The following is a 25,205-nucleotide window of genomic DNA, read 5'->3' as shown; positions in this document are numbered from 1 at the left end:
TGTCCGTTTTGTATGAGTAGTCTGGGGTTTTGTCTGTCTCCTTGGTGGCCGTGGGTGTGTTTCTGCTGGATACGTGTGTGGAGCTGGAGCTCCTGGGCCCGGCATTAGTAGCTGTTGCCAACAGGTGTTTGGTTTTTCACTTTTCTGACATCGTTGTTCATTTTTGTACAGTATTTGATTTCAGCCCTCAGGTGTAGTCCCCATAAATCTCCCACCACTGCATCACCCCTGAACCATCACCGTAGTCCCTTGTGCTTGCCCTGCCAACGGTTTTTAAAATGGTACCAGTTCACACTCCAGACAAGTGGTAGATGAAAGTTGTGCTTTTCTGTGTCCTCCTCAACATCTGATGCTTGTGTTTGTCAAGCCGTCCTGTTGAGTGAATAGTTGTGATTTAGGAACAAGAACACAGCGATCCATTGCTGGCCACCTTCCAGGAGCTTTAAAACCACCAAACTCTTATCCTCATCAACATTTGATGCTTGTCTGTCTGTTTTACTGATATTTTTGCCTGTTTTTCTTCAATAAAATCATTTATATTTCTGGACCTCCCTGGTGATGCAAGGGGTTAAGGCGCAGCACTATGAGGCTGTCCGCAGCCACTGCAGCACGAGTTCAATCCCCAGCCAGAGAGCTGACCCACATGGCGCAGCAGACCTCTCCTGTCCCCCCGCTGCTCCCCTCAGGAGTGGATCCGCCTGTTCTGGTCCCCACTCTGTCTCTGGTGAATCCTCTCACCCTCTGCACCTCTGGCCTGTACCCTAGTTCTTGTATGCATCCGTAAATAAATCTTTTAAAAAGTCATTTAATTTCTTTTTATACTCTCATGGGTAGACTCATTGATACAATTCCAGATGCTGAATGTTATTCAGAAGACTGAGTTTCTGTGATGTCATGTGAGAGGGTTGCTAGTGTTGTGGTTTATGGGGAAAAGAAAAAGGGAGCGGTTAAAGGTGAATTAAGCTGCATGCTTGTTTTCAGTTTGTTTTAGCCTTGAGGCGACCAAGGTCTAGTTTATTTCATTTCTGTAAATTCTGCTCTTGGTCAGGAGCTTGTGGAACTCCGGGGTCTCTTTCCTTGTGTTTCAGTGAGGTGCTGGCAGAGGAGTCCATAGTGTGCCTCCAGAAAGCCCTGACGCACCTGCGGGAAATATGGGAACTAATTGGGATCCCCGAAGACCAGCGGCTGCAGAGAACCGAGGTTGTGAAGAAGCACATCAAGGTGAGCGCAGCCCAGCTGCCCTGGCAGTGGCTTGGGGCAGGGTGCTGGCACCATCTGAGATGGCATATACCAGGGAGAATGTTACTGTTGCCCAAACCTCAGGCTCCCCTCCCCGCTGCCCCGCCCCGACAACTTCAGAACCGTCTCTCTCATAGGACCTCCTGGATATGATGATTGCTGAAGAGGAGAGCCTGAAGGAGAGGCTCATCAAGAGCATCTCTGTTTGTCAAAAAGAGCTGAGCACCCTGTGCACTGAGTTACACGTGGAGCCCTTTCAGGTGCGCTGTGGGCCTTGGGGGTCCCCCTGGGAGCTGAGCTGGAGGGGGTGTCTGTGGGCAGTGGGCATGAGAAGTGGGGAAACATGCTGCCTGGTTAATAGGTCCCACAAGGTTATTGTAATCTACGTAAGGAGTTGCCTCTCAGAGAGGTGAGACAGCTCATAAGTGTTGCTTATTTTTGATCGAAAACAAGATTCCTCTTACTGTCAATTTGTAGAGCATACAAAAATATTTTAATCTGAGGAAAAGCCAGGCACAGACGGTACTGTGATATTCTTTAAAGGGAAGTGAAAAGAGCTATGTAGGCAGCAAAAATGTCTGACTATACCAGGGAACGTTATCCCCAAATCCTGCATTTGTAGGTTTTTCCATACCCAGAAGCTGCAGACCACTGAACCAGCCAGAACTGCGACTTGTGGTGAAATCCCCCAAAGCTGAGTATCAGGAGAGCAGTCAGTCTCAGCATGCCATGCTTGCCCGAGACCCCGCTGAGCAGCAGTGTGCTGTGGGTCAGGGACCCAGGGAGGATGCTGGCAGGGACACATGTGCCTGGCTAGAAGGCAATAAAGACAGCATTTGGGTCATATAGATGAAGACAAGAGTAAAGTTTGCGTAGGTGATTAGGGCAGCATATGATGGTGAGAGAGCTAAGGATAGTTCTCAGGTCCCTCCTGTTCCAGGAAGAACTGCTTAGGTGTCTAGTGGAGTCAGCACGGGCAGGAGATGGCCTTGGCAGGGATAAGAGTAACTCACAACTGGGCCTCCCCGGTGGCGCAGCGGTTGAGCGCTGGGTTGCGAAGCTGCCTGCGGCCTCTGCGGCGCCGGTTCAATCCCTGGCTGCTCCCCGGCCACCGGAGGAGGGTCCCACGTGGCGCGCAGACCTCTCCTGCAGCCCGCTGCTCCCCTCAGCAGTGTACTTCGGTCCTTCTGCCTGCTCTGCTCCCTGCTCTGGCTCTGGTGAATTCTCTCACCCTCCCGCGCTTCTGACTGTACCCAGTGCATGTATAAATAAAACAAATAAATAAATAAATAAAACATGCCTCTATTAAAAAAAAAAAAAAAAGAGTAACTCACAACTGGCAGCTAAGAGCAGCTGGGCCAATTGTAACATCAATGAAGTTTCTGGAATTCAACAGAAATAACATTGACTTTGAACAGGTTATTGTTGTTGTAACCTTTTTTTTTTTTTTAAGATTTATTTATGCATATAAGAACTGGGGTGTAGACCATAGGTGCAGGGGGTGAGAGGACTCATCAGAGACAGTGGGGAACAGAACAGGCAGGTTGAGTGAAATCCACTGCTGAGGGGAGCAGCAGGGAGACAGGAGAGGTCTGCTATGCCATCCCCCTGGCTGGGGATTCAAACTCAGCTGCAGTGGTGATAGGGTGATAGTGCTGAGACTTAACCCCTGAGCCACCAGGGAGGGCCCTGTTTTTGTAACTTTCAATGTGAAGTTGGGTGTGATGTTAGGTATACAGAGGTACAGCTCCCTTAAAGTACATGATAGTTTCTCGTTCACTGATGTTGAGAAAATTTGTATAACTTCATAGGACATGTAACTGCTCTTCTTCAAATTATCAAGAGTAGAACAAGGAGTCAAAACAAGCTTTCCAGCCAGTTTTTTTTTTTAATTGAAGTAATAAAATTATAAGGGGCCTCCCTGGTGGCCTAGGGGTTAAGTCTTAGCACTGTCACCTCTGTGGCCTGAGTTCCTTCTTCAGCCAGGGAGCTGACCCACATGGCGCAGCAGACCTCTCCTGTCTCGCAGGCTGCTCCCCTCAGCAGTGGATTTCAATAAATCCACCTGTTCTACACCCCAGCTCTTCTATGCAAAAACCCCACAAAACTCTAGGTATCTTATAAATAAATAATGTTCCAGGAGTCTGAGATGTGACATCTGCGCATTATTAAAGACAAGCATGTGCATTAGCCCCATCAGTTTTCACCTCTGGCAAAAGTCCCTTTCCTTGTTTAAGATCTTCATTAGGGGACCCTCTTTGTACCACACTCTGTTGGTCGTGAATTAACTCATTTGTAAGTTTAACTGAAAATCTGTCCTCCGAGTCCTGTTCCGTTGCCCTTCTCTTCTGTCGAAGACATCCACTTGAGCCTGACAGCAAGGAAACATTGTCTTGTACAGGAAGAAGGGGAGACGACCATCTTGCAGCTGGAGAAGGATTTGCGCACTCAGGTAGAACTGATGCGAAAACAGAAAAAGGAGAGAAAACAAGAACTGAAACTGCTTCAAGAGCAAGATCAAGAACTATGTGAGATTCTTTGCATGCCCCAGTACGACATCGACAGCACCTTGGTGCCCAGCTTAGAAGAGCTGAGCCGGTTCAGACAGCACTTGAAAGCCCTGCGGGAAACCAAGGTACACTGCTGGCTGGCGGCACGCTCCCGAGAACCGCTTGAATCCTGGGCGTGCTGTGACCCTTCTGTCTTTCAGGCTTCTCGGCGTGAGGAGTTTGTCAGCATAAAGAAGCAAATCATACTGTGTATGGAAGAATTAGATCACACCCCAGACACGAGCTTTGAACGGGATGTCGTGTGTGAGGATGAAGATGCTTTTTGTTTATCTTTGGAGAACATTGCAACGCTACAGAAGTTGCTGCGGCAGGTAATGTCTGTTGAAATGATGGTCTGGGGCTGCCCAAGTAGTCAGCAGTCTGAGGAAGCATTGTCACCCGTTCAGTCTTAATGAGGAACCAAGAGAAGGAGGGAGAATAAAGACATTAAGTGCAGCCGTGATGTCAAACAAAAGAAAAGAAAACTGTATGTGTCCTTAAAAGTGTGAAATTGAAGTTTTGGATGAAATGATACTAGCCACTTGAATTGGCTAATGTTTACTGGAGAATTTTATTCAAAATTTCAATTGTAATTTGGAAGGGTTTGTATCTTGCCGTAAGGACAGCTTACAGTTTGTGTTAAATCGTGACCACACACCTCTTCACACCCTTGTAAAGGTCTGCAGCTGATCCTTTTTTTTTTTTTTTTTGTGGGAGGCCGGGGGCTACCTTCTCTGCTGCTGTCTTTACTATTTCTGCTTTGCTACAGCTGGAAATGCGAAAATCACAGAATGAAGTGATGTGTGAGGGGCTGCGTGCTCAGATCCGAGAGCTCTGGGACAGGCTGCAGATACCCACAGAAGAGAGAGAGGCCATGGGTAACATTATGACTGGTTCAAAGGCCAAGGTCAGGAAAGCGGTAAGAAACCTGAAAAGTGCTGCTGGGTCAGCAGTCTCCGAGCGTGCCCGTGCCAGGTCTAATGTGCTGACTAGCTTCTGCCTTGAGCAAACTTGTTTCCAAGACAGACACAGCAAGGGGGGCAGGCCTTCTGCCTCTTGCAGACATTCGTGGCTCGTATCATGTTGTTGCAAAGGTGGTCGATTTATCTCTGGCATGAAGCCCGCTGCACTTTTATTTTAACGGGGGAAGAAGCTTCTGCAAACCGAGGTGAACGCAGAAGCGCAGGTCTCTCAGCTGCTCTCTTTCTTTCAGCTGCAATTGGAAGTGGGTCGGCTGGAAGAACTGAAGATGCAAAACATGAAGAAAGTGATTGAGGCAATTCGAGTGGAGCTGGCTCAGTACTGGGACCGGTGTTTCTACAGCCAGGAGCAGAGAGAAGCTTTCGCTCCCTATCATGATGGTTAGTACAGCAACGTGGTCCGCACGTGGCCTGCTGTGTGCAGGTTCAGGAGTGTGTCTACTTCTGAAGCTTTTCAAGCTTTCAGCCCACGTTGCCTTTACTGTACAAATAAGCATTTGCACGTGCAACTGGGAAATTAGAGATCTCTCGATCTCTGAAGCAGTGTGTCACTGGCTGTAGTGAAGCTCCAGTCATCAGGTGCAATGACCAGCCCTTCCAGGAACAGCTTACCCAGTCCTCGTGTCGAGAGACGAGGGCCGAATGCACTTGAGTGTCAAGCAGCTTAACCCGGAAGCACCGCAGGCAGGTGCAAGAGCCCAAGCTGGTGCCCTCAGAGCCCCGTGCAGTGCCTGGCTGACCTAACCCGAATTTCTATAAAGATGAGGCTGTCTTTACTAAGTTCAACAAATGTTTCTTGTTTCTGGACATTTTCAAAGACCCAGCCCTCTGTTGACAGGGTGGGGGAAGGAATACGAAGGAAAACTTAGGCAAGAGAGCGCTTGAGAATGTTCATCAGCTTTGTGCCCAAGATCAACGGGAGCAAACCTGGCTTTTATTATCCACAAGATGTGTATATACTGTCTCATGTGTCATTTTTATTACAAGGAAGAAAAATCTTCCCATTATTTATTTATGCATACAAGAGCCGTGGTACAGGCCAGAGATGCAGGGGGGTGAGAGGACTCACCAGAGACAGATTGGGATGCAGAACAGGCAGACTGACTGAAATCCTCTGCTGAGGGGAGCAGCGAGGAGACAGGAGAGGTCTGCTGCACCATGTGGGTTTCTCCCTGTCCAGCCGAGGATCGAACTCGTGCTGCATGAGGCTGCAGATTGCTTCATAGTGTGGTGCTTAACCCCTCTTACCACCAGAGAGACCCCAAAAATCTTCCCATTACTAAGGGGATCAGTAAGTAAAGATACTAGAGAAATTTCTAAAATTAGGTGTGTACACACATCCCAACATTTATTATGTGAGTCAAAAAGTACAGAAATGCAATTATGGAATTCCGAGCGCTGGGTTTATTTTTCCTTTTCAAGAGGGCTTGACTCTCACTGCCAGGCAGATAAAGAGACTGCACACTGGTGGAAACAGACCAGGGGTTAGCTCCAAAGTTCTGCCTACAACTCTCTAATGCCGTCCCCTGCACAGAGGATAGGAAGGGAACGTCCTTGCTAGTTCCCACCATTTGGAAGCTGCTATATTCCGTTTTATCAGCACCAGTATATGGAATGCATCTGGATTAAATGTTAGCACTAAAAATGAAGCTAGTACATGAGATTCCGGCTAAAGAGGGCACTTAAAGGAGAATAAAGTGTATCACGAGGTAAAAATGAACAAAAGATTCTTACTGCTTTATAAGCATAGGTTTGTGTGTATTTTTAATCAGCTGAAAACATTTAATGTAAACCAAACACTGCTCCGCCTCCACCTTAGCTGTGAGTTCTTGTTTCCACATATGATGAGCTCCCCTTGTTTTCTGTTCTATTCAACGGATGTTTCCAACACGTTTCATTAGACCTGGTCTCATGTTGGGGGTGGGGGGGAGGGAATTAGACAGACATGGGGAGGGGGCGACACACAGGAAGAGCGAACATGACTGAATTACACCACTCGGGAGCAGTGGGCAAGAGGAGAGGCCCCCTGCGCCTTACGTGGGTTGGCTCCCTGGGCCGGGTATCGAACTCAGGCCGTAGTAGTAGCAGCACCGCGGCACTGAGCCTTAACCCGCTAGGGCGCTGGGGAGGCCCTTCTCACTCCCTGACTTTAAAGGCTACTAGTACTTCTCCGGAGGGAGCCTCTGATTTGGCAATGGTGCGCTGATGTAAGCGCTTAAACTCGGCGTCTGCAGGTGTAGCCCATGTCCTGAGAGGGCAGACAGGGGTAAACCCCGCGGTCTGGCATCTGCTCATTGGGAGCCTGCACTCAAGTGGGCCTCAAGTTTACAGTCCGCGTGGCCCGCTAAGCACTGCCAGCAGGTGCTAAGGTGCACTGCGGCTCCCGCCTGGGGGTGCCGACTCGCGTGCGTAGCCAGGAACGGCCGGGCAGCCTTCCTTCCGTGGCAGGGCCCGGAGGCGAGCGTGGACGCCTGGGAAGAGTATGAATGGGTTAGCACGGACTTTGCCAGTCCACGTTCACCCACCACCAAATCTGTTGTGTGGATTTGCAAACCCCACATCGCCGCCAAGCTGCCGTGGCGCTGTGGCGCTGCCACACCCATTTATACCTGTTTATACCTTGCAGAGGACTACACTGAAAGTCTCCTCCAGCTCCACGATGCCGAGATCGTGCAGTTGAGAAACTACTACGAGGTGCACAGAGAGCTCTTTGAAGGCGTCCAGAAGTGGGAAGAAAGCTGGAGGCTCTTCCTAGAGTTTGAGGTACCACCTTGTCCATCTTACCTGGAGAACTAGAGTCAGCGCCCGGTTTCCTTTGCACGTTACTGGGTTCTGGGGCCCTATTTCATCAGGTCAAGTTACTGTTGACCCCCCGTGTGTGTGACCCTTGTGTGTAGGAGCACTAACCCCAGAGTCAACAGCTTGAATAAGTTTCTTGCATAAGGGACGCCCAGAGGCGGGCGGTGCAGATGGCTGTGGCTACTCTATCTGGTTCCTGGCTGTTGAGCTCACTTCTTCACCACCACTAAGAGCTGGGCCTCATCCAAGTCCAGGGAGGCTCCAGAGCGCACCCCCCCAGCATATGGGTGGCTTAGGGCCAGATGGGGGAGAGAGCCCCTTGAAGACAAGAGCCTGCATCCTCCGAGGGCCCCTCCAGGCTCGCCACAGCAGCTCTGCCCCGATGCTAGCAAAGCAGGGAGAACTGCAAGACCTGGCTTGGCCCTAGGCCAGCGCCAGGGAGGGAGAGGAGAATGGATGTCAGCAAACATCTGGCACATTCCACCATTTTGATTTTCCCAATTTTCTCAGAGAATTGTCTGGGCACGGGGTTCCCTCAGACTAGGGTGGGGGTGGACTCAGCCAGGGACCTCGGCCAAGAATTCCAAAGACATTCGCTCAGGTTCGTGCCATCCTGACACAGCTGGAAGGGCCCTTCAGGGAATCCTCACTCAAGTCCTTCCACTCTATGGAGGAAACTAAGACTCCAGAGTGAGTAGCGAGAACGGGGTGAGGTCTCAGAGCTGCCGCGGCCACAGCACGGCGTGGAGGGGCAGCGCTGCTGGCAGTAAGAGCCGAACAGGTAGCTCTGGTCACACCCGTCTTTCAGAGAAGAGAAGTGAATCCTACCTGCTCTGGCGTAGTCCGTCTGGGGCGTGGCTTTCTCATGCTTGACCTCTAGGCTGTGGAGACGGTGAACTCTGCCGAGCACCTCCTTCTGAGAGTTCACACCTGACCTGTAGTTCCCGGGTCCGTACCTCACTGCTGTTCTGACGTACTAGGCGCAATAGGAAGAGCCGGGGCAGTTACTAAGAAGCCTAGTGTTTTACATTTTATTCTCGTCCATTTTGAGAGGGTTCATCTAGTGAAGGACAGAGGATCCATAAGCCCCGACTTGGGTGCCGCTCCGCTGCCCTGGCTCTGGCGGAAGTGCGCCCAGGGCTGCCGCCGAGCACTGTGCAGGCTTCCCCGTCAGCTAACCTTTGCCCAAGGAAAAGAGCCGGTGACGCTGTGCATAGAAAGCCTGTCCTACTTTTTTAGGAATCGGTAGTTTTCCTGCACCCGGGGGGGGGGGGGGTGTGATCATGTGGTGACCTGGTGGTGCGTGCCCCCACCCCTCCCTGAGAGCTGTGGGGTGTGCGCAGCCGCCTTGACAATGGTATCTTTTTGTTGTTTTTTCAAAGATTTATGCATACAAGAATGGGGGTACAGGCCAGAGGTGCGGGGGCAGGGTGGTGGTGAGAGGACTCACCAGAGACAGTGGGGAGCAGAACAGGCAGCTCGACTAGAATCCACTGATGAGGGGAGCAGCGGGGAGACAGGCGAGGTCTGCTGCGCCACGTGGGTAGCTCCCTGGCCGGGGACTGAACTCGTGCTGCAGAGGCTGCGGACAGCTTCATAGGTTGCGTCTTAACCTTGCACCACCAGGGAGGCCCAACAATGGTATCTTTCTGAGAGCAGGGAACCTGAGAAGAAGTCACTGGTCTGGCTTTCCCAGAGGCTACTCTAACGGAAATGTATTTTTCACAGAGAAAAGCATCAGATCCCAGTAGATTTACAAACCGTGGAGGAAATCTCCTGAAGGAAGAAAAGCAACGCGCGAAGCTCCAAAAAACACTGCCTAAGGTAATACTGCTGTCAGGTTTTTGGTGCTTGGCCAGAAGAGGCCTGACTGTCGTGTGTCTTTGCTTTGAATCATGTGGCCTAAAACTGCCTTTTCAAAGACAAAGCTTAGGCAAGGACAAGAAGGCGGCCTCGAGCCTTCCCCGTGGAAGCGTGGAGAGCCAGGCCCCATCGGTTTGCTAGGGCTGCGCTACAGCTCACCCCAGGCACTTTGATAAACAGCAGGGGTGCCTCTTCCCGCCCCGAGGCGCAGCTCTGAGGTGAAGGTGCAGGCCAGGGCTGCTTTCCCTGAGGCTCTGCCCCCTGCTTGCGGGCGATGCCACCCCTGTCTCCACATGGCCGCCTCTGTGCACGTCCACGTCCACTCTCTTCAAAGGACACCAGCCACGTCCGCTCAGGGCTCAGCCTTGGACCCCGTTTTTACCTTGATGTCCAGATAAAGGCACATTCTGCGGTCCCGTGGGTTAGGCCTTCACCCCGACTTCGGGTGGGGGCGTGGGAGGAGGCCAGAGTTGAGCCAGTCAGTAACAAAGGAAAACTTCTTAAAGTGCTGAGGGCTTCAGGCCTTTTCTACTGAGTGGCACGTGCTGAGTTCTGCGCCATTGAAGGCGCTGTCCCACCTTGAGGCTTCCACGTCGTTCCGAGAGCCTCAGAGTCGAGGCGAGCGAGGAGCCGGGAAGGCCTAGCTGCCTCTTCGCCACCGCCACCGTGGCAACTGGAACTGCAGGTCGGGCCGGGGGTGCTGCTGCCGCTGCACGCGCCCGTCTGGCTTTGCTGTCCTCCCTGGGGCCGCCCTGACTTTGGGCACCAAAACCTTCGTGTCGGACTCACGGCCCTCGCCTTTCCCCGCCGTGGTGTGAAGCAGAAGCAGACCCGGCTTCGATTTCCGCCCTGAGTCGCCACCGGGTCCGGGCTGGAGTTGAGCCAGTGACCCTCCCGGGGCGGGGGAGCAGCCTTTCATCTGTCCTCACGTGCGGCCTTGCTTCTGCTCTCAGCTGGAGGAGGAGCTGAAGGCACAGATTGAGAAGTGGGAACAGGAGCATTCGAAGGCGTTTGTGGTGAATGGGCAGAAGTTCATGGAGTACGTGACGGAGCAGTGGGAGCTGCATCGGCTGGAGAAAGAACGAGCCAAGCAGGAGAGAGTAAGTGAACGCAACCTGGGCAGAGGGCGGGACAGCCAGGCGTGTGGCCCTGAGCCTCGGGGGCCAGCGCAGCCCTTCTTAGCTCTAGGCCCAGGGTTCCGGCCCCACCCCAGACCCGCTCTCCTGTGGGACCGGTCAGCATTGCGCCCGCTGTTCACACAGCAACTGAAGAACAAGAAGCAGACGGAGACGGAGATGCTCTACGGCAGCGCGCCCAGGACACCCAGCAAGCGCCGCGGACTGCTGCCCAGCACACCCGGCAAAGTGCGTAAGGTAAAGTGCAGCTCCGTGAGCCGCTGTTCAGCAGTGGCTCTTGAGACCAGGCCTCTTGGCCACCGCTTGCCCTGTGTCCCCAGAGGCGATTCCCCAGGGGCGTGAAGGTCACTTGAGGGTGAGGGGCAGGCTGCAGCTAATCCCGGAGGCTCGAGGGCTGCTGCAACTCCACCCAAGGACTGTGAAAGGTGACTTTTGTGCTTCAAGGGGGGCATTAGGTCCCCATTTTCTGACTTGGACAGATGAAGCAGAGTGTTAATTCCCTTCTTCCGCCTCAGCTTGGATTTTATGACATAGGGGAGGTTTTATTTTGTAAGATTTATGTATGCTTGTAAGAGCTGGGGTACAGGCCAGAGATGAGGGGGGTGAGAGGACTCACCAGAGACAGTGGGGAGCAGAACAGGCAGACTGATGAAATCCGCTGCTGAGGGGAGCAGCGAGGAGACAGGAGAGGTCTGCTGTGCCCTGTGGGTTGCTCCCTGGCTGGCTGGGGGATCGACCTCGTGCTGCAGAGGCTGCGGACAGCTTCATGAGCTGTGTCTTAATCCCTTGCGCCACCAGGGAGGCCCCTATAGGGAAGGTTTTAAAAGTCACTTGTAATGGCCTCCAAGAGGACCCCCGAGAACACTTGCCAGCCATTTCAGGGGCCTCGGTGCCAGCCATGCTGCTCCTCCAGTCTGATGCCTGATGGCTGTGGGGCCAGCACAGTGGCTCCGCCCTTGCCAGCTTCTGGTACCTTCAGACTTGACCTGTGTTCGAGGGGCGCAGGGCAGGCGCTTCCGGCGTTCGTGTGCATTCCCTGGATGCTCGTGAGGCCGAGCCTTCTGCTGTCCCCTGGCCTCCTAGGTCCTTTTCTGGGGACTCTTCCTATTAGGACATTTATCTCCTAGCAGATTAGAGGAATTCTTGGGGGTTCCAAATGCTCCCCCTTTCACACTGACCGCCCAGTGTCTGGGTCTTGGATAACTCATCTCCTGCTCCTTGTGGCATCAGCCGGCGGATGGAAAGCTGGCCCCGCCGCGGGAAAGACACCACTGTTCCTTCACGGCGCGCTCTTCTCCCTGGTGCCTGCGTCGTGCTGCCTCGTCTGCCTCCTCCTTGAATGATTCTGTCACGCTTACGCCTCCCCTCCATCCACACGGTGCCCATCTCCCTCACCCGCAAGGGCCCCCAGCGCCCCCCTTTCCAGTTCCTGCCGCCAGTGCCGCTGTCATCGTGGCGCGTGGCACGTTCTGGTGTGTGACAGAACCTCGCGTGCGCGCCCCTCGCCTGGCCTTCAGGGCGCCTGCTGAGTGTATCTGCTGGTGCCAGGGCCAGAGGCTCAGGCGGCCACTCGCTTCTACGGCTCAGCAGCATCCCGCTGTGAGCAGGCCCCTCCGCGGACGCACGGCCTGTCCCTGGCTGGCCAGTCGGTGTCCTGGCCGCGCTGGGTAACTGTGGCGCCGTCTTCGAGCTTCCATTTCCCTCGGGCTCGTGCCTAGGGGTGAAGGGCGGCTGCGGCGCAGGTGGGAACCAGAAGGGCAGCGCTCGCCGGGCAGCCCTGGCGCTGCGGAGCAGCGGGCTCGTGCGTGTCGTCCCGGCGCTCCCGGGCTGCTGCCTGGGCTCACGCCTCAGTGGAGGGCTGGGCCGTGTCCTCGCCCAGCAGCCGCCTCCCTCCTCCTTCCAGCTGAACACGACCACCCTGTCCAACGCCACGGCCAACAGCAGCATCCGGCCTGCCTTCGGCGGCACCGTCTACCGTTCCCCGGTGTCGCGACTTCCACCCTCTGGCAGCAAGGTGAGTGGCCTGGCCTTTGTGTTGGGGGGCTTCTGCTCCCGCTTAGGGTTACCCTCCAGCTGCTGAGAGACGCTAGTTTCAAGCCTGCAGCGGGGGCTCCCCGGGCCTGCTCGTGTAGTGGGAAGCCCTGGGGTCACACGGGCGCAGCGCAAAGCCTGGGCCTCGGTGGGCGCTGAGCGAGGTCACGGGGTCACGGGACATGGCCGGGCACTCGGAGGAGGGGCGCGCAGGTGCTGAGCGTTGGGTCGCTGAGGCACTTAGACTGCGGAAACCCCGGGCCCCGCTGCAGCCTCTGCCCAGGGCACACGCGGCTCTTCCTCCACAGCCAGGCGCTTCCACCTGCTCTGTGACAAAGACCCCCCGTGCCGGCAGGCACGGCGCCAACAAGGAGAACCTCGAGCTCAATGGCAGCATCCTGAGCGGTGGGTACCCCAACTCGGCCCCCCTCCAGCGCAACTTCAGCATTAATTCTGTTGCCAGCACCTATTCTGAGTTTGCGGTAATTCACCTTTTCTAATATCTACCAGTCCCTGGGGAGCACACAGTTGGGGCAGCACGGGTGTCTCCCCTGGGCGCCGAGGCGAGTCAGGACAGTCCCTGGGGGCTGAGAATCCCTCTCCTGCCGTGACCGAGGCCAGTGTGGGGGAGGCGCCAGGGGCACCCCACCCAGGAAGGCGGGAGCTGGCAGCGGCAAGCAGAAACTGCGCCTGGATCCTTCTGCTTAAGAATACCTCTCCCTGGCTGCAGGAGGTGACCCTCTGCCCACGCCCTGGTGCTCTCCTGGTGGAGTTCTTGGTAATTGTCTCAATTCTCTGTTCTTAGAAGGATCCATCCCTCTCTGACAGCTCCACTGTTGGGCTTCAGGTCTGTATGGCGACCCTGCATGTCCCTTCCTGAACACGCCTCGCCTGCTGGCTTCATTCCCGTCTGCACGGGCTGCACTAACCACCCATCTCAGCGGTGCTGCCGCGGAACCTTTGTCTCAGGTGGCGGGGATCCCCAGCACACCTCTAAAGTAATGCCTGGCTAATCCCACAAGGGATTGACTAACCTGCTGGTGAACAAGAAACGTGTTCAGACTCGAATTGGATTCTCAGCCCCGCTGACAGTCAGGCAAAGTGTTTTTCTATGTCACTTCGCCCTCCCTGGTGGTGACAGCAGAGGCTTCCGGGGTACTGGGAAGAACGGAGGCCCCCGTGGCGCGGGAGGGGCCCCAGCTGTGTGCTGCCCCTAGCGAGGCTCCTGCCTGCGTGCTGATTCCTTCCTGGAGCATATGCCTTCCTCGCCCTCCGCTGGCGCGGGCCCTGTCCGCTCAAGCTGCAGCGCTCACGTCCTTGGCCTGGCCTGTTTCTACTACACGGAGCTGTTCGAGCAGCTCAGAGGCGCTAGAAGAAAGGAATCTTTCCAGAATGCTCTTGAGCCTCCCGTGCCCTACTCCCCGCTTCCTAACACTTAGCGGCAGGGCCTCTAACTTGACAACACGAGTCTCCCCCTCCCCACCCCCACAACAAGGGGCCAGTTGAGCTTCCTGTTGAGAGCTGAGGCTGCCCTTTACTCTTGGCTGGCGTCGAGCTAAAGCCGAGGGGCCAACTTTTACTGCTGCAGTGACAGACACTGGGGCTGCGCGCCTGGCCTGAGTGCCGAGGCCGGCTTCCTGTCCTGGCACTTTACCCACGTGACACGGCGGTGCTTGTCGCCCAGGCTGGCTGACGGCGGGCAAAGGGCCCGGCTGTTCATTACCTGCCCAGCCAAGCCTTGTTTCCTCCACTTGGCACCTCTCTCGCCAGGCCGAGGGGGGCTCACCTGGATGGGTTTGCAGGTAGACACCCCTGGGCAGCGCCACAGCCAGCACGTGCACCTCACTAACCTTCCTCAGGAGCTGGTCCTGCCTTTTCTTTTCTGCTTCTCTACCATGTGCTCCAGCATGAGATCAAGTCACCAGCAGGTTACAAGGCCCTCGGCCCCAGGGATTGGTAGATATGTGGGCTGGCCCATTGTTTAAAAAGGCCTCAAAGCTTGTGCCTACCTAGCTTGACAGCTCGGAGGACTGGATGGCTAGGAGGCGCTGCCCTAGTCGGAAAACCTAAGGGGCGGTGGACTGGCTGAGGGAGGGGCAGAGTCCGCGAGCACGCGCTTCCTTTAACAGAACGGCGCTTCCTCCACAGAACAGCGCCCACACCCGCCCCTGACAGCCTGTCTCAGAGGAGCCATCCCTGGGGACCTCCTGCTGACACCCACACCTAGGGAGGCGCCCTGAGGGGACAGGCCCATCACTTGTGTTGTCTGTTTTTCAACAGCGAGAACTTTCAAAGGCTTCCAAGTCTGACGCTACGTCACGAATCCTCAATTCCACCAACATCCAGTCCTGAGGAGCCCTGAGGAGCCGTGCCGAGCCCGCTGCGGCTCCCTGGGCCTAGGCTGGGCCTAGCCGCGCGGGGGCTGCCCTCCTTCACGTGGGTGTGCTGGAAGCCCCGGACCAGCGTCACTACCACGGGCCTAGCGTGGAGCAAATGCCACCACAGGCTTCACGGGGCCTCGGAGACTTGCTTTTATTTTGACTCAGAAATATGTTTAGTTCGCAGCAGTCAGTGCAAACCGTAGCATATGGACCTGAGCGCCTCTCCCCACCCGCTCGCTCAAGCACACCCCGGGGCTTGCTGTAGCTCACGCCGCACGAAATAGCAACGGTGCCCGCAAGTCGTCTGGGCCTGTGCACGCGTTAGTTGGCAATTAGCCGCTTTCCTGGTTATGGGTGCTCCGGTAATGCTGTTAGCTTTGCTCCCACCTGCGGCGGTCCCCACGCAGAAAGCCTCGCTCCCGAGGAGGGGCTGTCAGAGTGGCGCAGCCTGACCTGCTGCCACCGGGTGACGGGGTGGCCTGGCGGGCCGGGTGGACGCGTCACCTGCCTCTGGGCCTAGCCTCGTCCCTGTGCCGAGTCCACGTCCCCGCTGCGGCTGCCAGCCAAGTGGGGGGCTGTGTGGCTGGGCGTTTCTGGCCTGGAGAGCTGGCACTTTGCACATGGCATAGGGGGTTGTTCCTGCTACACTGCCCCCCAGCCCCGTCGATCACTACTACTGCTGCACGCCCCGAAGCACTATTTATTCTCCCTCTGCCTGCACCAGCCCCGGAAATGGTTAGCAGCTCACCAGAGCGGACCTAGCCAGGGTCAGCGCGCTGGGAAGTCATACACCTACTATACTAAAAATAAAATACGTGTATACTTACGATTTAAAGACACAATGTGACGGTTCTCTTTTTCCCCGAAAGCACTTTTTGGTTGGTTTGGTCTGAAAAACAGGAAAGACCAAAGGACGTAGAAGACATTTGTGGTTAGGAACGTGATTTTTCTTGTGCATTTTTAATTAAGAACATCCCTAGGTGATAGAAGGAAGGTTGAAGGAATACACCATACGGGGCAAGTTAGCCTGACTTTCTAAACAAAGTAGATTTACTTATGTATGCAAGAGCTGGGGTACGGGCCAGAGGGGGGGTGTGTGTGTGTGCGCGTATGTGTGAGGATCACCAGAGACACAGTGGGGAGCAGAGCAGGCAGGCGGGCCGAAATACATAGCTGTGAGGAGCAGCGGGAGACAGGTCTGCTGCGCCATGTAGTTCCCCCTGGCCGGGGATCGAACTCGGGCTGCAGCGGCTGCGGACAGCTTCATAGGCTGCGTCTCCACCTTTTGTGCCACCGGGGAGGCCCAAACACCTTCATGAGACACACTTTGACAGGGGCCTCCCTGGCGGCGCAAGGGGTTAAGCACAGCGCTGTGAAGCTGTCCGCAGCCTCCCCACATGGCGAGCAGACCCCTCCTGCCTCGCCCGCGGCTCCCCTCAGCAGTGGATCCCGTCCGTCTGCCCGTTCTGCTCCCCGCTCTGTCTCTGGCGAATCCTCTCACCCCCCCACACCCCTGGCCTGCACCCCAGCTCTTGTATAAGACATATACTTTGACAAATGCGGCCCTCACCACCAGTCACCTCACTCAATCCGTCGCTCCCAAAAGCCGCTTCCTGCATCTCGGCAATCCTTCTGCCTCCTCACCCCCCACCCCCGGCCGTCACCAGAGGAGTCTGCGCATTACAGAGGTGAGAAGAATCCTACACATCTGGCTCTCGGCCTATTCCTTATTATGTTGAGGGTCACCCATGGGGTCAGTCTGTCCGCGTGTCCAGGCTGCCCTGGGCGCACACAGCTCGCCCCCCTGCTGTGCTCGGCCGCTTGGACTTCCAGGTGCTGCCTAGGAGGAAAGCCGGCCCGGGGGGGGGGGGGGGGTGTGCAGGAGTCTTGAGAGGGACACGTTTTCCTCTGGGCAACCGTGGCGGGGTCGTGTGCACGCAGGTGTGTGCTGAGCGTGACGTGGCCACACCATTCCTGGCAGTGCCGCGCGCGGGTCACAGACCCCATTCTGGTGGGCGGGAGGCACATCTCGGCTTCAGTGACTCTCCCTCGCCTGGGCCATCCTTCTTTTGAAGGATCTGATTAGAAGATCGGAAGGATTTTAGAAAGTTAGAATAAGCGAACTGGGTAAAGCTGCAGGGCACCAAGTCAACACCCAGAAACCTGCTGTGACGCGCCACTGAATGACAAAAACCTGGAGCAAACCCCGGGGGCGAAGGGCCTGTGTGCTGAAAGCAAGAAGCTGATGAAAACCGAAGACCTGCTCGTGGAGAAGGCTCGGCGCGGGGGCGGCGCACCCCCCCCCATGGGCCCGCCCGGGGTCCCGGCGATGCTCATGGAGGGAACAACCGCGCGGGCTCTGGAGGGAGCCACCAAAGACCCCCAACAGCCGAAGTCACCCAAGCGCGACGCGCCCTCATCTCAAACTTGCAAACTACGGTGACCAAAGCAGTGGGGGGGGGGGGGGCCCAGCAGTCGGGGGGGGGCCCCCGTGAAACAGGCCAGGGGTGCGGAGCTCAGGCACAAAGGCGCACCAGGTGGCCCGTGAGCCTACAGTACGGGAGGCAAGACAGCGGCGACGGCCCCAGACGAGTGGCGGGACAGGGCCCGGCGTCCTGACAGAGACCGGACACCACCCCCCAGGCGAGGACAGGCAGGCCGCTCCCCACACTGGTCTTGGCGACTTTGTCTTTGGACCTGACATCAAAAGCAAAAGCAAACCAGGGCAATGGGACAGGAGATGCGCAGGTGCTCTATCTGGTGAGGGGCCAGTCACCTAGTAAGGCGGTAGACTGGGCTGTCGGGAGGGTCGTGACGTATTTTTTCTACGTTCCTCAAGCAAAAAATGTGTCGTAGCGTCTGACAACCCGGTGCAACAAAGAGCACATACAGTTCAATAAGAACATTAGTAAAATACGGATGGTGGGGCCTCCCTGGCGGCGCAGGGGTTGGTTGTCTCAAGACTACACGGCAGCCACTGCGGCCTGCGTTCGATCCCCAGCCAGGGAGCTACCCACGCGGTGCAGCAGACCCCTCCTGCCGCCCTGCTGCTCCCCTCAGCAGTGGGTTTCAGTAGATCTGCCTGTTCTGCTCCCCACTCTGTCTCTGGGGAATCCTCTCCCCCCGCACCTCTGGCCTGTACCCCAGCTCTTGGATGCAGAAATAAATAAATCCTTAAAAAATCAAAAAAAGAAATACGGGTGGTAGAGCTGCATAGGCTGCACAGAGCCGCGAGGGCGCTCTGGGGCGCGTTCCCAGTGGTTCCGTCACCGTGATAGCGCTCGCTAGGCCGGCGGGCGCTGCCCGTGGGGACCGCGGTCACAAATGTGGTCCTTGATTTTTTAAGCAATGACTTTTTATTTTTATTTTTATTTATTTTTTAAAGATTTATTATTTATACAAGCACTGGGCGCAGTCAGAAGCGCGGGAGGGTGAGAGGATCCCCCAGAGCCAGAGCGGGGCGCAGAGCAGGCAGAAGGACCGAAGCACACTGCTGAGGGGAGCAGCGGGCGGCAGGAGAGGTCTGCGCGCCATGTAGGACCCTCGCCCAGTGGCCGGGGATCGAACCGGCGCTGCAGAGGCCACGGGCAGTTTCGCAACCCAGCGCTCAACCGCGGCGCCACCGGGGAGGCCTGACTTATTTTTAGACAATGACATGTGATCCCTCTTGACCCAAACCTGAAGTACACGACCGCACGCGACGGAGCACTACTCCGCCGCTGAAGAGACGGCCACGTCTGCAACGACCCGGACGGGGCTTGAGGGCATTAGGTGAAATGAACAAAGAAGGACAAGCACTGCGACCTCATTTACGTGTAGGATCTGTATTTTATTAACACAAAGTGCAGCTTCCCCGGGAACCCACAAAAAAGCCTCCATTAGTAAGTTTGGAAAGAGCACACGACAGGAGGGCGACGTACAAACACCAGCCTCATCTCTACACGCCGGCCGCCAGCAACGCGCAGCCGAAATTTGCAACATGCCCAAAACGTGCCCGTGCATCCGCTTCACCGCCCGGCATCCCGCCGACGAGAGGGGCCGGACGGGCAGACGCTGCGTCCTCGGACGGGAGCCTCGACACGTGGGACGCGACGTGTCCGGATCTACAGAGCAAATGCGAGCGCATCAGTGCCCGGCAGGCGCGTGGGAAGCGCAAAGCTGACCCCGAGATGCATGTGGAAAAGCAAGGAGGCTAGAACAGCCGAGTCTGGAGAGAACCAACGTGGAGGGCGAGACTCGGGCGTCGACCGGCGCGAGGCCAGCCAGTCCGAGAGGCCCACAGACGTGGCAGGGGGGGGGGGGGTGCGGACAAGCGCGGAGGCCGGTCGGGACAGTGTTTCCAACGAGTGGCGGGGGACGCTGGACGGTCGCTTACTCAAAAAAAGGGAGGGACTGTGGCCTCTGCCCCGCTCCAGGCCTAAGTGACCTCAGAATACAGCGGAGCTCACGTGGAAAGCGACAACTGTCAGAAGGAAACACGGATGGCTCGGACCGAGCAGAGCGCACCTGCACGGACATCAGAAGCGCGACCCCTGGAGGAACAGGACGCTGAGATTTTAACGAATTGTAAACCTTTCATTCCGAGAAAGAGACCGTCACACGGGCTGAAGCCTCCTGGCGGCCCAGGGCTTGAGTCTCAGGCCGTCGTGCGGACCCCCGGCCAGGGAGCGGCCCCCAGGGCGCAGCAGGCCTCTCCTGTCTCCCCGCTGCGCCCCTCAGCAGTGGGCTTCGGTAGATCTGCCTGTTCTGCCCCCCGCTCTGTCTCTGGTGAGTCCTTTCACCCGACCCCCCGTAGCCCTGGCCTGCACCCCAGTTCTTGTGTGCATAGACCGAAAAAATAAATCGAGTAGCTGCCAACGGGGAGAAAATATCCGCAAATCACATGACCAGCAAAGGTAACGGACTCTCCCCAAACTCCACGACGGAAGCCCCGGGCACGGGAGGTCGGGACAACCTCGCCAGACAAGACAGCGAAAGCGGCACGTGCAGACCACACGGTCCAGAGACAGACAAGCAGGGGGTGGGGGCGCGGCCAGCTCCTGGGGGAGAGATTAAGCTGGGCAGGGGGTGGTGGGGAGGGGGATGGGGAAGGAAGGGGTGTGAGGAGAGTCGTGTGTGTGTGTGTGTGTGTGTGTGTGTGTGTGTGACTGCAGCTGGGAAGGCGAGTGTGCGTCTGGGGGGAGGGAGGGGAGTCGTGTCAGCGTGCATGTCTGTAACTTCAGCTGGGGAGGGATGTGTGTGTAACTACAGCTGGAAAGGTGTGTGTGAATGAGTGTGTAACTGCAGCTGGGGAGGTGTGTGTGAATGTGTGAGTGTGTAGCTGCAGCTGGGGAGGTGTGTCTGAGTGTGTAGCTGCAGCTGGGGAGGTGTGTGTGAATGTGTGAGTGTGTAGCTGCAGCTGGGGAGGTGTGTGTGAATGTGTGAGTGTGTAGCTGCAGCTGGGGAGGTGTGTGTGAATGTGTGAGTGTGTAACTGCAGCTGGGGAGGTGTGTCTGAGTGTGTAGCTGCAGCTGGGGAGGTGTGTGTGAATGCGAGTGTGGAACCGCGGGGGGAGGCGGGCGTGAGTGTGGCACTGCAGCGGGAGGGCGCCCCGGCGGCGGGGCCGCAGAGGGAGCAGCGCCCCGAACCTCAGGCCGCAAAGCGGGGCGCACGGTGCGTTTTCGCAAGAACCGGTGACCCGGGCGGGGGTGGGGGCGCGCCCTGCCCCCCACGCCGGCCACGAGGGACAGCAGTGCTGCCAAGACCAGGCCGAGCCCGCCCGCGCCGCGGAGGGTAACGTGGGGGGCACTGACACCCTCAAGCTCCCCTGGAGCCTGAAAAGCCTCGACGGACCCGAAGGCGCGGCCGGTGCTGGAGGCGCAAATGCCAGACGCCGCTGCTCGGGGTGCAGGGAGACGCCGGCTGAGCCCGCGCCCCACAGAGAGCTGGGGTGCCCCTGCCCCCCCCCGCAGATGGCTCAGAGCAGCCAGCGCCCCACAGCGCACTCGGGCGGGAAGAGTGTCCACCCCGAGGGCTCCTGGGCCACCGAGTCCCTCCCCCCGGGGCCAGGCTTGAGGACGCGGGCGGGCGGGGCTCACGGGAGCTGCACCCCGCGCCCGGGGTTCTGCGCCCTCCCGTCTGCCCCACGGGCGCCGGGGTCGGGGCGCCCGGCTCTGCGACCCCGAGGTGCGGGGGGAGGCGGGGCTGCGGGAAGGCAGGCGCCCCGACCTGGCCAGGCCACTCACCCGTCAGCTCTGCGCCCCCGCGGCGCACACGTAGGTGTTCCAGGGCCCGCAGTGCACGGCGCGCACCCGCAGGTGGTTGTCGGCGAAGTAGTCCACGCGGCAGGGCCGGTCGCGGCTGGCCGTGTCCCCGAGGCCCAGCTGGCCGTATTTGCCTGCGGGGAGACAGGCCTGGCTGCCGCACCTCCCCCCGCAGTGCCCCCCGGGGCTCACGGCTGTGGCCACGGTCCCGGAGGCCCGCGCGGGGGCGAGCAGCAAACTCCCTGCGGCTTAGAGAGGCCGATGCCCAAGAGGCAACGACCCCCAGAAGCCGCCACGAAGACGGAGGAGAGGGCGACACGCGGCCCTCCCTCGCCTTCTCAAGGCCCCCAGGCTTCATCCCGCCGCCCCTGTCTCTCCGGGGTCGTCTTCCCCTGACCTAGAAAGGTCACTGGGTGCTGGCCACAAACCATCCGTCGCTTGACCCCGAGGCCAACTCGAGCGAAGCGCCGCTACACTGCGCGATGACAGACGGCGAGCGGCCCCGGCCCACACGCTCGGCTGTCGCGGCCTCGACGCGTCGCGAGGAGTAAAACGCACCCACGATCGTCATAACAACCAAGAGCGAGTCAGCGGCGGGGCCGGTCAGGAAGCGGGGAAGTGACCGCACAGCGCGAAGGACAGACCCCGCGGCTGCCGAGGAACCGGGCCAGGTCCCGACGGGGCTGCGGGCGCGGATCGCCGCCGGCCACGGGAAGCCACGGCCGCTCGCCACAGCCGGAGCTGGGCCCCGGCACAGGCGCCTGCCGCCCCGACTCCACACACCCGCGCTCAGCCCTGCCCTCCCCGAAGCGCGTCTCTGGCTCCTGGACTCGCCGACTCCCCGACCGCCCCGCGCCGTCCCTCGGCCCTGAGACGCCTCATCGTCCGCGCCCCTCCGGGGAGGAGACCGCAGCCAGCGGGCCCGCGAGTCCTCGGGTGCCCAAGAGGCCGGCGGCCACCCCCGGCGCGGTGCCTCCCGGAGCCGAGAGGGGTCCCCGCCCTCTTTCCCCTGCCCAGAGCCAGACGAGGCTCCCGGCCCGGCCCTCCCGGGGGCCACTCTGCCCGGCCCCCGCGCCCCCCGCGCGGCCACACTCACCCCAGCCCCAGGTGTACAGCTCCCCGGCGCCTGCAACCAAGAGCGCGGTGAGGGCCGCCCCTGCAGGCCGCTGCTTCCGAGGGGCGCACCGGGAATCGCCTCCCCACTCCCCGCAGCAGGGGGACAGGGAGGCTGCCCAGGCGGGCGGAGGCCGAGCACCCCCGCCCCGCACAAGGGGGCCCTCCAGGACCGAAAAGCCACCCGGGCGCCTGCAGCGGACACGGAACAGCTCGGTGCCTCTCGGGCCCCCTAGAAGCGACACGTCGGGCCGCCCCGTCTGAGGTGCCTGGGGTCATCCCCCACCGGGGAGCTGCCCACAGGGCGCAGCAGACCCCTCCGGCCTCCCCGCGGCTCCCCCAGCAGCGTCCTCAGTCCTCCGCCCGCTCTGCTCCCCGCTCTGCCTCTGGAGCCTCCTGTCACCCCCCATCTCTGGCCTGCACCCCGGTTCTATGCAAAAAAAGCGGCACGTCTGGGGCCCCCACCCTTTCCTGCAGCCCCGGCCTGAGCGGGAGAGGCCCCGTCCACTCACGCGTCACCACCGCCGTGTGCCGGGACCCGCAGCTGACCTCGGCGGCCTCGGCGTCCAGGGGCAGGTCCAGGAGGGCGGGGAAGGGCTGCACCGCTATGAAGGGGTCTCCGGGCCCCGCCGCGCTCTCCCCCCGGGGGGCGTCCCCACCGGGGCCGGGGGCTGTGGGGCGGGGCGGGGGTGAGGGCGGGTGAGCCAGCCAGGCTGCCCCTCTGACTGCGCCCCAGAGCTGCGCGGACGGGACGGCCCCCCAGAGCGCTCAGCCGGCCCCCGGGGGCACGGGACGGGGAGGGGGGTGGGGGGGGGGCCTCACCTGCCCCCGCCGGGGCCTCGCCGCGCGGCCCCAGGTTCCGGGCGGGCAGGCCCAGCTGCCCCGACTCGTTCCAGCCCCAGACGTAAACGTCCCCGGCCTCTGGGAGGGAGAAGTGGGGTTCACGCCACGCCGAGGGCCCCTCATCCGAGGACCCTGCAGCCACCCCCGAGGCCCCTGCAGCCACCCCCACGGCCGGGGCCCCGGCCCGGGGCGCTGCTCCCCGCCCCCGCCCGCCCCCGGGGGCAGCAGCGGTCCCCGCGCCCCCCCGCCGGTCCCCGGGGCCCAGGGGGCTCCCCGCACGCCCCCCCCCGCCCGGGCGGGGGCCGCTCACCGCTCACGCACGCCGAGTGCCAGCCGCCCGCCGCCACGCGCGCCACGGGCAGCCCCTGCAGCGCCTCCACGGCCCGGGGCTCGCGCGCGGCCTCCAGCGCCCCGTGGCCCAGCTGGCCGAGCCTGCGGGGGGCGGGGGCGGGGGGGGGTCGGTCCTGGTCCCCGCGGCCCCCCGCCCCCCCGCCCGCCCGCCGGCCCCACTCACCGGCCGGCGCCCCAGGCGAACACGCGGCCCCCCGCGCCCAGCAGCAGCGCGTGCTCCGCGCCCAGCTCCAGCCGCAGCGCCCGCAGCGCGGGGCCCAGCGCGCGGCAGAAGGGCGGGCGCGGGCTCAGGTGCGCGCCGGGCAGCAGCGGCAGCGGGGGCGGCCCGGCCCGGCCCGGCCCGCTCTCGGGGCGCAGCGCCCGCGCCCACAGGGGCGCCCCGCGCAGCGCCCGCCCGGGCGCCCAGGCCTGCAGCTCCGGCCCGCGCCCGGGGCCCTTCGGCGCGCGCAGCAGCACGAGCAGCGCCTCCGCGGCCCACGCGTCGCGGCAGCCCCCGGCCCCGCCGCCCGCCGCGCCCGACAGCTCCAGGCGGCCGGCGCCTGCGGGGAGAGCGCGCTGGGCGGGGCCGGGCGGGGTACGGGGGGCCCGGGGAGCGCGGGGCCGGGGGACTGGGGGGCAGGGCGGGGGCCCCGGGAGCCGGGGGTACGGGGGGCGCGGGGGGCGCGGGGCCGGGGGACTGGGGGGCCGGGCGGGGGGCCCGGGAGCCGGGGGTACGGGGGGGGCCCGGGGGGCGCGGGGGGCCCGGGAGCCGGGGGCGCGGGGCCGGGGGACTGGGGGGCAGGGCGGGGGCCCCGGGAGCCGGGGGTACGGGGGGCGCGGGGGGCGCGGGGCCGGGGGACTGGGGGGCAGGGCGGGGGCGCGGGGCGCTCACGCGTCAGCAGCGCGGTGTAGCTCCAGCTGGCGCGCACGCGGAGGGCGTCGGCGCCCGGGCCCCGCAGCGCCTCAGGCCGCAGCACCCGCAGCCCGCGCCCGGGGCCCGGCGCCTGCCCGAAGCCGCAGAACCCGAAGCCGAACCAGGCCCCGGGGCGCTCGGCCGCCATGGCCGCGGGGGCTGCGGGGCGCGCGCGCGGGGCGGGGCTCGGCGCGGGGGGCGGGCGGGGCCCCCAGACGCCGGGGCGGGGCCCCCGCCGCTCCGCCCCCCCCGCGCCCGGGCCACGAGTCCACCCGCGGGGCCCCCGCTCCCCCGCCCCCCGCGCCCGGTCGGCGCGCGGCGGACCCTCCCCCGCCCCTCCGGGCCCCCCTGGGCCCGCCCGCGGCCTCGCGCGGTCGGGGGCTCCGCGGGGCGCGGGCTGGACGGACGGCCCCGGGCCCGCCCCTCGCCGGCCCGCCCCCATTGGCTCGCGGCCTGCCACTCACCGCCTCTGGGCCAATGGGCTCGCAGAGCGGCTCAGCCCGTCGAGCGGAAGCGGCTCGCGAGGACCCGCCCCGCAGGTGGGGAGGTGCCGGGCGCCCGCAGGCCCCACCGCCCGGGCCCCGCCCCCACCCCCGCCCGGGCCCCGCCCCCACCCCCGCCCGGGCCCCGCCCCCACCCCCGGGCCGAGGCGCGCGCGGCGACCAGCCCGAGCCCCCCCCCCCCCCCCCCCCCGAGCCCGGCAGACCGGATCGCTCCGTCCTGGGGGCCGTGGGGCCCAGCCCTGGCCAGCGGGGGCCCCGCCTGGAAGCGGCGCTGCTGCTGCCG

At 60.7% G+C, this 25,205-nt stretch overlaps 2 protein-coding genes across 8 annotated transcripts; one reads left to right on the top strand and one right to left on the bottom strand.

Annotated features, from left to right (window-relative positions):
* Nucleotides 1-1,376: 1,376 nt before the first annotated feature.
* PRC1 (protein regulator of cytokinesis 1) lies at nucleotides 1,377-14,949 on the top strand (the record flags this gene model as incomplete). 7 transcript variants are annotated; one of them, XM_084253581.1, is made up of 13 exons in its annotated part: nucleotides 1,377-1,499; nucleotides 3,641-3,874; nucleotides 3,950-4,120; nucleotides 4,558-4,707; nucleotides 5,002-5,149; nucleotides 7,395-7,531; nucleotides 9,296-9,391; nucleotides 10,384-10,530; nucleotides 10,693-10,794; nucleotides 12,470-12,584; nucleotides 12,910-13,079; nucleotides 13,403-13,444; nucleotides 14,878-14,949. In XM_084253581.1, the coding sequence occupies exons 1-13, from the start codon at nucleotides 1,389-1,391 to the stop codon at nucleotides 14,947-14,949; spliced, it is 1,695 nt and encodes a 564-aa protein (XP_084109707.1). In that variant the 5' UTR covers nucleotides 1,377-1,388. The 7 variants fall into 7 exon arrangements, with proteins under 7 accessions (XP_084109707.1, XP_084109704.1, XP_084109706.1 ...); XM_084253578.1 differs by having other exon boundaries at nucleotides 10,693-10,803; nucleotides 12,470-12,580; nucleotides 12,906-13,079; XM_084253580.1 differs by having other exon boundaries at nucleotides 10,693-10,803; nucleotides 13,406-13,444.
* A 6,256-nt stretch (nucleotides 14,950-21,205) lies between these two features.
* On the bottom strand, nucleotides 21,206-24,567 carry RCCD1 (RCC1 domain containing 1; the record flags this gene model as incomplete). Its single annotated transcript, XM_084254115.1, has 7 exons — nucleotides 21,206-21,354; nucleotides 22,317-22,346; nucleotides 22,846-23,004; nucleotides 23,156-23,254; nucleotides 23,487-23,608; nucleotides 23,691-24,066; nucleotides 24,399-24,567. The coding sequence occupies 7 exons, from the start codon at nucleotides 24,565-24,567 to the stop codon at nucleotides 21,206-21,208; spliced, it is 1,104 nt and encodes a 367-aa protein (XP_084110241.1).
* Nucleotides 24,568-25,205: the final 638 nt, after the last annotated feature.

Source organism: Talpa europaea (assembly GCF_964194135.1).
Source record: "Talpa europaea genome assembly, chromosome: 14".
In the NCBI taxonomy this organism is placed as follows: domain Eukaryota; kingdom Metazoa; phylum Chordata; class Mammalia; order Eulipotyphla; family Talpidae; genus Talpa; species Talpa europaea.
Note: the sequence above shows the minus strand (reverse complement) of the source record. Positions and strands in the feature narration are given on the sequence as shown.